This window comes from Mirounga angustirostris, unplaced genomic scaffold (assembly GCF_029215605.1).
Source record: "Mirounga angustirostris isolate CCGP_5_RB_7025 unplaced genomic scaffold, mMirAng1.0.hap1 SCAF_5, whole genome shotgun sequence".
Classification (NCBI taxonomy): domain Eukaryota; kingdom Metazoa; phylum Chordata; class Mammalia; order Carnivora; family Phocidae; genus Mirounga; species Mirounga angustirostris.
Genome location: NW_026991713.1, coordinates 140775329 through 140787587, shown reverse-complemented (window position 1 = coordinate 140787587; position 12259 = coordinate 140775329). Strand labels below are relative to the sequence as shown.

The 12259-nt window shown below is 49.1% G+C and overlaps 1 protein-coding gene across 4 annotated transcripts in view; it reads left to right on the top strand.

Moving 5' to 3' along the window:
- Positions 1–12259, top strand: part of IFT140 (intraflagellar transport 140) — a 79370-nt gene that overhangs the window by 20032 nt on the left and 47079 nt on the right. For all 4 annotated transcript variants that reach the window (XM_045874647.3, XM_064592294.1, XM_064592296.1 and 1 more), the window contains exons 11-13: positions 2934–3137; positions 3253–3325; positions 4903–4994. In XM_045874647.3, the coding sequence (XP_045730603.2) occupies positions 2934–3137; positions 3253–3325; positions 4903–4994 (369 nt within the window). The remainder of the gene's footprint in view (positions 1–2933; positions 3138–3252; positions 3326–4902; positions 4995–12259) is intronic.

Genomic DNA, 12259 nt, shown 5'->3' with positions numbered 1-12259 from the left:
TCCACGGACGCTTGGGTTGTTTCCACATTTGGACTTTTGTGAACCCTGCTGCTGTGAACATTTGAGTACGCGTTTCTTTGTGGACGTATGATTTCATTTCTCTTGAGCCTGTGCTTTTTTATCTTATAAATTCTGTCTCGCTGGTGGTGGTCCATATTTGGGGAGACGTATCACACCTTCCTTTCCTTCTTTAAGTGTTATTTCCTTTAATTGTTTCAATATGTTTATAGTGGCTACTATGAAGACTTCATCTGTGGAATCTGACATCTTGGCCTTCTGGGCCATTTCTCTGGCTTGCTTTTTCTTCCTGGGTGTATATCATACTCTCCTGTTTTCCCTGGCTCTGAATTTTTTGTTGCAAACTGGACATTTTAGATAAAATATTGTGTCAATCCTGCAATAGTGATCCTCTTGCTGCACTCAACCTCTAGGGCTTGTGGCCGCTGTTTGCTTATTTGCTTAGTGACCGGAGGGACCACTGTAGTGGCGTCTCTTTCCCTTGTCGTGTGAAGCCTCTGACATCACTCCTTGGAGGGCCGACCTCAGGCATGTGGATGGTCCCCCTTGGGCAGCAGTGGCTATGGGGGCTCCCTGACTGTCCTCTCCCTGATCTGTTGAGCTTTCTGCCTCTGTGGGTCAACCTCTCCTGGGTTGGTTGCTCTGTTGTTTTTTGCAGTGACCCAGGGAATTGCTTGCCCCACAGTCCAGTCCCAGATTTGGGCAGATGTGGTCTTTGAGCTCAGTGTTTAAGGTTTGTTTTGGTCCAGGAAGGCTTCTCCTAGGTATGCCCTTCCCCAGTTCCCTTTGGTCAGTGGTCTGGCCTGCCGTTGAGCTTGTAGTTCTCATGAAGCTTCCAGCCTCCTCTTGATGCTTACCAACAAAGCCTCCACTCTCTTCAAGAACATCCTTAGGCTTGGACTTAACCCACATTGTGTTTCAAATGAAGTCACTTCCTTTGGGGAGCCCGTCAGAACTCTCTGTTCCTATGGACTGCCTCTCCCCTTGGGGAAAACAATCTGAGTCACTGCTCCAGAGCTTGGGAGTGGGGATGGTGGCCGCCTCTCTGGAATGACACCCTGCTCTGTGAGCTTGTGCAGTGTGAGCAAGCTGGGGCCAGGGCGTGGGGTCCCAGCATTCTCAGTCATGCCGTGAGCCCGAGGGACCTTTCCCCTCGCAACGTGGAGCTGGGGGAATGAGATGCCGTAGGCCTGACTGGGCACTGGACAGGGAGCCGACCTCTTGGCTGCGCCTACCAAGAGGGAGCTCCTGCACACTAAGTTGGGAGGCAGGAGGGAGAGAGTCTAGAGGCTCAGGTACCACAGATGCTGCTGTTCTTTTTTTTTTTTTTTTTAAAGATTTTATTTATTTATTAGAGAGAGAGTGAACATGAGAGGGGGGAGGGTCAGAGGGAGAAGCAGACTCCCTGCTGAGCAGGGAGCCCGACGTGGGACTCGATCCCGGGACTCCAGGATCATGACCTGAGCCGAAGGCAGTCGCTCAACCAACTGAGCCACCCAGGCGCCCACAGATGCTGCTGTTCTTACTGGATTTAGCAGATTTTCCTGAATAAGTGTTGCTTCGTTTGCCTCACGCCCAATTCCCAGAGCACGAGATGGCTGTTTCCTCATAGTTTTCTCCAGTTCTGCCTGTTCCCTCCTCAGGGCTGCTTCCCTGCTGTCCTGCAGGCTGTCTCTCAGACCTGCCATGAGCAAGCCCTCTGAGACAGAATCTACTTAACCCTACACGAGTCTTGAGAGGAAGATGTACCTCGTAAATCATTGAGGGCGCCATAGAGCACTCTGGGGGCTACCTTTAGATCCTCATCTCAGGCCATAGGTAAAAATAGCTTCTGGATGAATTAGTTAAATATCTTAATTATATCTTAAAAAATCTAAATATCTTATTTGTCTTAATTAGGGTAAATAAATGGCTAAAAATAGCATAGAATATTATCAGATCTGCAGAAAAAGTACAACTTTCTCAGATTTGAGGGATGCCTGGATGGCTCAGTCGGTTAAGTGTCTGCCTTCGGCTCAAGTCATGATCCCAGGGTCCTGGGATCAAGCCCCACATCAGGCTCCCTGCTCAGCAGGGAGACTGCTTCTCCCTCTCCCTCCGTCTGCCGCTCCCCCTGCTTGTGCTCTCTCTCTCTCTGACAAATAAATAAAAAACCTTAAAAAAAAAAGTTAAAAAACTTTCTCAGATTTATAGTAATAGGAAGAGCCACACTAATTTTCCTAAAGGACGTAAAAGAAAAACCAAGTACATGGTAACAAATACATATGTTCCTTAAGAGAAGCCTCATTGTTATAAGTGTTATTTCTTCCCAAGTAAATGCACAGATTACATGTACATCCAGTAAAAATAATGACCTTCTTTTTTTTTTCTGGGAGAATTCAACAAAATAAACTCCTCTGGGAGGACACATGGCTGAGGAAAGAATGTATAGAGAATCAGAACATTTCTGTATCACAAACCAGAATATATCTCAAAACTATAGCAATTAAAACAGTACATGCTTACTCAGGAATGGATAAACATATCAGTGGAATGGAGAGCAGATTGAGATAGGTTTGGAAGTTTAATATGAAATTATGAAAGTGGTATTTCACATCACCAGGGGAGAGCCAGGTAATTTAATACATCATGTCAACTTGCTATTCATTTATAAAAAATAAACATCTCTAAATTAACAACCGGTCAGAACAGACATATAAGCGTCTACCCATTGCTTTACAACTTGGGTGTCAGTATTTTAAAATTTTCAATAAAGTACATATTTTATGCTTATAAGTTTTTATATCAGCTTACACAATGAGAAGAAGCAGTGCTAGGAAAATGGTTGGTGAGTCCTTGTGTGTGTCACACTTTCCTGCCTACACCTCCCTTCTCCTTGTTCACACTTCTGTCTCTGTCTCTGGCATGGAATGAAGTGGGGTTCCCGGAAGAGCCTTCTGGCAGTGAACAACATCACCTCCGTGGTGATCCTCAGCGAGCAGGCCATGTCCTCACACTTCCACCAGCAAGTGGCCATGGTGCAGATGTCCCCAAGCTTACTCAGCGTGTCCTTCCTGTCCACGGGGGTGACGCACAGCTTGCGCACAGACATGCACGTCAGCGGGGTGTTCGCCACCAAGGTGACTACAAGGGTGGCCTGGGGTTGACAAAAGACCTGGCCAGTGGTCTGGGTCGTTCAGGGTGGTAAGGGGTGCAAGTGGCAGGTTCCTTTTTAATTTCCATGATTCTTTTTAGGATGCCATTGCTGTCTGGAATGGAAAACAGGTGCTGGTCTTTGAGCCTTCTGGAACCATGTTACGGAATGCAGGTGGGAGTCTTGTCCCTTAGGAGGGGGCTCACAACACCCTGCTTTATCTTCTGACCATCTAAGGGGGGTGTTGGTGCCTGTGGTGTGGGCAGGGGGCTGGCACAGGGCCACCGGGAGCCCCTTATGTCAATCATGCCTGTGCTCTGGCCCTGTGCCGCTGGGCATCACCCTACTGAGGCCGGTCAAGGTGGCTGAGAAGCCCAGGACAATGAAACAGCCAGGAAATAAGGCTAAAGGAGTATAAACCACTACAGTGCTTGCCAGGGAAGGGGGTTGCTACACACCCAGATTCTGAACTTGTTCCAGACCAGGCAGAGCAGTGAGCCCCATGGCATCTTGACCAAGGCCAGCCTCTGTCTGGAAATTTGAGGACATATCATCAGAGGTGCTCCATCAGCCTCCACCTCCTGTCCTAGTGAGCCACCATGACCTTCACTCTTCAGCACATGCCTGTGGGAGTGGCCGGGGGCTGCTGGATCAGTGACCACAAACCAGACAGACATTTACTGCCTCACAGCTCTAGAGGTCAGAAGTCCAAACTCACGTTGCCTGGGCCAAATCAAGGCATCAACAGGCCGCTCCACCTCCTGAGCTTTGGGAAGTCTGTTCCTTGTTTCTATCAGTGTTGGGTGGCTGCTGGCCATCCTTGGCCGGCTTGCATTGTTCCAGCATCTACCTCCATTGTCACCTTGTTCCTGTCTGAAATCTACCTCCCTCTTATAGGGGCACTTATGGTTGCATTTAGAGCCCACCTGAATAATCCAGGATAATCTCCCCATTTCAAGACCTTCCCAACTTTGGCCATATACTAGCATTCACAGGTTCCAGGGACCAGAACCTGATAGCTCCAGGGGTCACATGCAACCTACTCTAACAGCCCCCTTGGCCAGCAGTCCTTCTGTACAGTTCTTCCATTCACCCACGCTGACCCCACAGGACCGGTCATTGTGTGCTCCAGGGGGCTACCCCCTGTGGGTTTGTTGGAGAAGCTCTTGCCTCCGGGGGGTGTTTCTTTACTGGTGGTCACCCCTCTCCCCTCCCTCCTTTTCTCCTCTAACACGTCATTGCCTAAACTTTTCTTGTCACACTTTTCCTGCTCTGCCTTATATTATGCCTATAATTAATGTCATCTCCTCCAGTGTGGACCCCCCAGGCCAAGGATGAACTTCTTATCCCCTCTGTAGGACAGCACAGCAGGTGCTGAAGTGTTTCCTGTCCTGTGTGATCATCTCTGGCTAGATAAGAACCCATCTAGAGACAGAGACTAAGGCTTGTGGCCTCTAGAGCCTCCTCTAAGAGGAACAGACACCCGTCTAAACACTTGTGCTGCCCCAGACCACAGATGCAGCGCCGCCATGGCCCCGCTGCTAGTCACACGGGAGAGGTGGCGGCTCGTGAGTGAGGCGGGGAGCCTGGGGCCACGTCCCTACACCAGCCCCAGGCCTGCACACTGTCCCTGCGCCTCAGGGCCTCGCTCTCTTCATCTACAGGATGCCAGAAAACACAGCCCTCATGACGCTGTCTGAGCATTATGAAGAGATGGGCCGCTGCCGCATTACGTCCCTCTCTCATCCTAGGAACCTTCCTTTGTGAATCTCCGGTGTTAGCCATGCATGAGGAAAACGTGTACACCGTGGAGCCAAACCGAGTTCAAGTTCGAACATGGCAGGTAAATCACTGCTCTGGAGTGAGTGGGCTTGGAGATGAAAGCCACTAGAACAGTTTGAAAGGCAGTCTCTAAATCGAGCCAGAGCCACTTACTGACTTCAGCAGCCAGATCACAGTCCCCCCGCCAGGTGCTTGCTCGTCACACTGGATTCTGGGCTATCTGGTGCACTGACTGCCGGCACCTGTGAGATCGGGAGGCAAACCAGGGCCTCATGCAGTGATGAGGACTGGATCGCTGGACCCTGAGCACTCAGGTTAGGAAAGGGGAGACCATGTTTGCTGGAGTTAATGTCCATCTTCACTGCCCATAAGTTCAGGACAGGCCTTTCCCTGCATGTGTCTGAGGGTGAGTCCGGGACGGGAGCAACATGGGCCTTGCAGGTGACGAGCTCGAACACAGCCTCGTTCCCCCTGGTGGCGAGGAGTAGGAGGCCCCTACCTGCCAGCATCCCTGATGCCTGCAGGAACCCGGGGGCTGATGGGGTGTGATAGTTTCCTGAGCCTGCCATAATAAAGTACCACAGATGCGGTGGCTTAAAGCAATAGAACTTTAATTTCTCACAGTTTAGGAGATAAGAAGTCTGAAATCCAGGTATGGGCAGGGTTGGCTCCTTCTGAGGTTCTGAGGGAGCATCAATCCCATGCTTTCCAGCCTCTGGTGGCTCCGGCATGCCTTGGCTTGTTGATGCATCACTCCATCTCCACCTCTGTCCTAACCTGGCCTTCTCCTCGTGTCTGGTTCTTGTTTTCTGTATCATAAGGACACTTGTCTTTGGATTTAGGGCCACCCTAATCTGGAATGGTCTCCCCTTGAGATCCTTAATTACATCTGCCAAGACCTCTTTTCCAAATAAGGTCACATTTACAACTTCCAGGTAGATGTATCTTTTGGGGGCCACCACTCAACCCAGTACATGCAGCAGTGCTCTGTGTCAAGGTCGGGAAAACCTTCACGGCCCTGGTTTCAGCTCTTAGTGCGACTGCTTTGTCTGTCTCCAAGTTGTTTGCTAGGATCCACTGTTCGGTTTCTGGAGGCTGCCGTACGCATGCATGGTGTCCCTGTACCTCACGTGCTTCTCATCCTCCCTGCCACAGTTCCTGAAGCAGCTTCCGTGGAGTTCTTCCTGATGGGGTTCACAGTGGGTGGGAAGTGCCACTGGGGGAGGGTCCTGGAGTAGAGGCTTGATGTGGGGAACGGCCTCCTGGGGGAAGGTGTGAGGGGGGCCGGGGGGGGGCGGTAGGCTGCTGGCCCCTTGAGGTCCTCAGCCTATTCGAGGTGGGAGGGGAGCTGGAGGGAAGGAGGCCAGAGCCCGCTGCTGCCGACACTTGTCGGGGACATCTGCTGCAGACATACAGCCCAGGCCGGGAGGGCCATGTTAACGACCCATGAAGGGCACAGCTCTGTGAGCAAGGCAACCTGCAGGTCCTGCTGAAGGGCCGTGGGGCAAACAACCTGTGGGGAAAGGGCTAGTAACCTTAAATATAAAACTGCCAGTTATTTTACCAGCAAAAATGGGTTTATCCGGGAATAGGAGAGAATTGTAGTCTGGGACAAGCATCTACAGCAGAACCACAGCAAGTCTGCAGGATCCCAGACAGGAGGTGCTTCTGTGGGGGCGGATAGGCTGTTGTCAACAGAACGTCCATTGGAGTAAGCTGGGAGCTGCAAGTGTGGTGGCTGCTCATTGGCTGGGCTGTTGCTGGGGGAAGAGGAACCCTTCCTTCCTCCTGCTGGGATAGCGCAGGTGACCCTTGAACAACTTAGAGGCTAGGGATGCTGACCCCCCCATGCGATCAAAAATCCACATATAACTGGACTCCCCAGAAATCTGGAGACTGGGATCTTTACCAATAGCACAGGTGGTCAACACGTATTGTGTATGTCATATGTATTCTGTACTGGATTCTGACAATAAAGCAAACCAGAGGAAAGAAAGTAAAATCACAGGGAAGAGAAAACACCTTTACAGTACTGTATCCAAAAAAAAAAAAATCTGCGAATAAGTGTGTAAGTGGACAGTGCAGCTCAACCCCTGTTGTTCCAGAGCCAGCTGTACTGTCCACTTGCATGGTGGGTCTCTGCTTGTTGGGTCAGCGACCGACCGGCATGGTGGTGCTGAGCGCGCCCCCTGCTGGCCTCCTGGCTCCATTTTCTAAATGAGGTTTCCTTAAGTTTCACATTTCCTCTTCTTGATCAAGATCTTTCTTTAAAAGCATCACTGATCAAATCACATTTTCCATATTTAGTGGTGTTGTTCCTTAGTGCCAGGAAGGACTTTTCCATGTTGTCATGTCCTACGTTGGTGGCAAAGTGCATTGCTTGATGCAAACCATGTAGGGCCCATTTGAGTAACAACGAAGGTCAGGAGAGAGAAAAATCTCAGGTACTCCAGCATAAAACTTGTATCTTTCCGACGTTGTAAGAGTTAGAGAGCATCTCCTTATTGGGTACATCATTTTTAAAAAGTTTGAAGAGGTAACAAAGTACAAACCTTAAAATAATGATACAAAACAGTAAGTAACATGATAATGCCAAATTGTATGATAGACCAGAACCAGGTGTGAAAGTAGCCAACTGAAATATTTACTGGCACTTACTCTGACGTAGGCGAGAAAGGGTCTCCCTGTGAAAGCAAGCCCAGAGTCGTGTACGCCTCCTAAAATCTCCACTTAAAGCAACCGTGAGAGCAGAATGGTGGAGACTTCAAGAGCACACTGAAAGAACTAACTTAGTGCATTTGCAAAGAACCAGTGCAAATATTAAAAGGAAGCAATAGATGGTGAACTCTTTGCAAAACAGCAAAACTTCAAAGATGTCTTAAAACAGTATTGTTATTTCAAAGGAACTGTGTGGAACCAGATGCATTCTCAATACAGCATATAAAGTTGTGAATTCAGACCACATGAATTTGGATAGTAATTCAGATGAAAGAAAGACTTTTGTAAATTCTGAACCTTCTAAGCCTTCAGGAAAAACAAGTGAAAGATGACTTTGTCGCAGAATAGTAATGAGGCTGTTACTGAAAGGCCACAGACAGGAGAGGTTCCCTCTTTCTCAAGGGCTTCAGAAATGCAGACAAGAGCATCTCTCTCCACGAAAGAGAGAGAAGCAGCAGCAGTGAGGAAAAGGCACACAGGCCTGGGCTGGACATCTGGGGAAAGCAGTCTCATCAGATGTCATCCGCTTCAATTCCAGGAAATCTGTACCTTTAGGTCACCAGAGGGCGTGCAGGGCCAGTCAGGGCTTGCTGCTTTCTATAGACGTGTCCCATGAATCCAAGAGTCTTATTTCCTGTAGTTTGGCAGCACAAAGGTTGATGACCAGTAGCTGATAAGAACCTTTCCGGTGAGGATGAAGAGAATCTTTCTGGAGGCATCTTTTCTAACAGACAAAATCTCCATGTTGCTGCGAGGTTGATCTACAGTTGTTGTCTCCTAGGAGCACACTGTGGAAAGATTGTGCTACCAAAGCATGGTCATTTTTAATAGAGGCAATCAGGCCTTTACAATATTGAAGTGCATCTCCCTTTATCAACTGTGGGTCAAGGAGGTAGGGGCCAAGTGCATTGGAACGTCTTGTGACTAACTCAGAGGGTGAGAGCCTGTGCCTTCCCAAGTGGGTGGATCTGAAATTCAGGACCAATAGCAGTAGTGCTTTAGGCCAAGATAGTTGAAGGGTCTCTACACAATTTAACAATTGAGTGTTAATAGTGCTGTTAGTGAATTCAACTAACCCTGATTGAGAGTGGTATGCCCAATGAGTGCTGGAAAACCAGCCAAACAGGACAGACTTACTGAAGCACCCACCTGGTAAAAATGGGCTCCCTGATCACTGTGTAGTTTGAGAGGGGGTTCCCAGGTAGTGGTAATGTTTTCTAACAGAATTTTAGCCACAGAAGAAGCAGTGGCCTGTTTGCAAGGGAAAACTTCAGTCCAGTGAGAAAACATACAGACTGTGACCAAAACATGCATATCCGTGAGATGGGGGAGTTTTATGAAATCCATTTGTATGAACAGGTTTCTCTGGATTATACTTTTAACAGATGGGACAAGTGAGGTGGGCAATTTTTGTGGCCTCATTAATATTTCTCCACCAATGTTTGTTCATGAACGCTATCATTTTGTCAGTAAAACAGTGGTTTAACACATATACAGTGGTAAGTAGTAGGATTTTGGAATTTCTGATAGGGCCAGATTGTTATTTGGTCCAAACCAGAGTTGTTGTTTTTTTTTTTATCAAACTCACAGTTGTTAGATTTCCACCATTGTCTTTCTTTTCTGGGGCCAATTGTAGGGCATCTCTGGTCAGTTTTTCCAAATTGTCAGTTGAAAGAACATCCCTTTGGAAAATGACAGAGGTCTAGCTATCAGTCTCCTGATGTGGTTTCCTTTGGCCTCCAGAGAGTCAAGTCTTGAATGCCCAGGAACCTTAATAATAGCCAGAGCTGCTGGCAAAAGTGTGACATCTAGGGGCACCTGGGTGGCTCAGTCAGTTAAGCGTCCCGACTCCTGGTTTTGGCTCAGGTTGTGATCTCAGGGTGGAGGGATCAAGCCCCATGTTGGGCTCTGTGCTTAGCACAGTCTGCTTGAAGATTCTCTTCCTCTGCCCCTCTCCCCACTCTCCAAAAAAAAAAAAAAAAATGTATGGCGGCTAATAAATTTTGGACATAGGAGTCATCTTAAATTTTATTCCCATTGGAGCTAAGGAAACCTTGTTGATTCTTTAACATCCCCAAACCGTGGGCTACCCCAAAGGCCTACTGATTGTCAGTATAAATATTTGCAGCTTTACCCTGGCTGAGGTACAGGCTCCAGCATGGGCATGCAGCAGCCTTTTGGGCGGAGGTCACTGGCACTTCACACATCGAAGCCTGGATGACTTCACAGGGAGTTGCGATAGCAGACCCAGCACAATGTTTACCATTTTTTTCCTTTAAATACGAACCATCAGTAAACCATGAAAATGAGCAGTGGGGTGTCCTATAAATGGTCCTGGGGAGTCCAAGGGTGATCTAGCAGTGTTCAGCAGTCATGAGGAGTTTCATCCGCATCCGGATGTCGTCCTTGTTCTGAGATAAGATGCCCAAAGCATCGGACCTGAGTTTGAGCAAACTGCAAATTTTCTTTGAAGACTTTGTCTCTTTAAGATCAAAAGTCTTAACAGGTGGATATTGTCTCTTGTGAAGAGGTTTGAGCAGCGGGAGCAAAACAAATCATCTACATGTTGTCACAACCTAGAGTCTGCAAAAAGCTTTGTATCATCCAAATCGGCTTTTAAGGTTTGTGAAAAGAAGGATGCTCGGAGAAACACTGGGGCACTCCTGGCTATCCTTATCAACTGGAATACTAAAAATGCACTGTAGAGGTCCACTGTGGCGAAAGTTTTGCATGGAATGAATGCTGGTAGCGTGGGAGGTTGGGAACATCGGGTGCTGAGGGGCAACAGTGTTAGTTACTGCTCACAGGTCCTCAACAGACCTCCATTCCCAGCCACTGGTTGTTCTCACAGGTAAAATGGGGATGCTACAGGGTCTAGTGCAGGGGATAATGAGGCCCTGAACCTTGTAATGTATTATGTAATCTTGAAGGCCATCTGTATTTAGAGGGTTTTGTTCTGGGGAGAGGTTTTGAGGGATCTGTTTTAATCTTGATGGGTGTGCACTGTGGGATCTGCCAGCATCAGTTGAGGACTTTGCTTATAAAGAGGATAGAAGCTTATCCAATAGGGACAAATAACCAAGCAAGCCCGGAAAACCAAGGAGGAGAGTGGCAAGTTGGGAGGGCTGTTGTAAACTGAAAGTCCACTGGAGTAAACCGGGCGTTCTAAGTTGGGGGCTTCTCATTGGCTGGGCTCTTGCAGGGTAGGAGGAAAGCTTCCTGCTTCCTTCTTCTTCCTCCATCTGCAAAGGGCCTCTCTTCCTGTTGGTTCTGTAATTGACCAGGAGTGGTAGGGCTGAGAGCGCCCCCTGCCGGCTGTGGTAGTTCATTTTAAATGAGGTTTCTTTTCATTAATTTTCACAGGAATGTCAACATGCTGAGAAAGCAGGAAAGACATACTAGGAAAGGAAGAACAGACTGCTAGGAAAGGGTGAAGGGCATACTGGGAAGGGGAGAATGGCCTGCTGGGAAACATGGCGACTGAGGGTCCTGGGTGCTGGCCTTGAGGGTCTCTGACAACAGATGACCTGGAGTTAAGTCTTCTTGTTAATATTTTAACTAAAAGGAACATGGGTCCCTGATAACTAGTAATATAATGCCAGCATGTGTATGGCAACGTACAGTAACTTGGGATTTGGAAGCCTGGACTGCGTTTCCAGACCCTTCTCCCCAGCAGGGAGCTCTTGAGGACATAGACACACAAGCTTCGCTTGTTGTTGCTCCTTGGAGACGACACTAGACGGCTGCTGTGCCCCTTCCAGCTCTCTAACTGGACTTCTCTCCACACGGGAAGGGGGAGCTCATCCCCGTGCTTTATTCCGTTGGGGCAGGAGGGACGGGCACCCCGGGGGGGGCTCGTTTACAGGGCCGGAGCTCAGGAAGGGGCTGGTGTCTGACACTGGTGGAGGCAGAAACAGTGGGAAATGAGGCAGGAGGGCCTGCTGACTGGACTGAAGGCCCTTACCTCAGAGACAGTGGGGGTCTTGAAGTCTGGTGTGATGGTGACAAGCATTCTGGCTTGTTTCTTGGTTTTGTGTTATTTTCTCCAAGAAGATTACTTTTGTGTCTGTGTAGTGGGAGAGCCTGGGGGAGCTGGCCAACAGTGAGGTCAGGTAGGAGGGCCACCAGTAAGGTCTGGAGACCTGGAGCCCCAGCTGCCCAGCTGAGGCCAGAGCAGAGGGGAGGAAGAGGCCATGGTTGTGGGGTGGTGAGCAGGTGAGTGGCAGGTAGTTACAGAGGGAATCTTCTAAGTTCCCAGAGCTGGTTCCAGCGTGGTGGGGGGTGGGGCTCCTCAGATACCACAGGGTGCCCAGAATTCCCCTCAGTTGTGACACTGTCCACCTAGAGACAACGTCAGCCCCACAAGTGAGGGGCTCAGCCCCACCCGATCGCCGCCACCCCCACCCCAGAGGCCAGTCCCCAGTCCTGTGCTTCTGACCACAGGCTGCACAGTGGAGGGTCCGTCCTCCTTGGGCTCTTCCAGTCAGCTGGAGTGGCTCACATTGCTCAGGGAAAAATCAACAGCCAGATGAGGAGATGCACAGGGCGAGGTCTGGGGAAGGCACAGAGTCCTCTCTAGGTGCCATCCCCCGCAGCACCTCCAGGTGG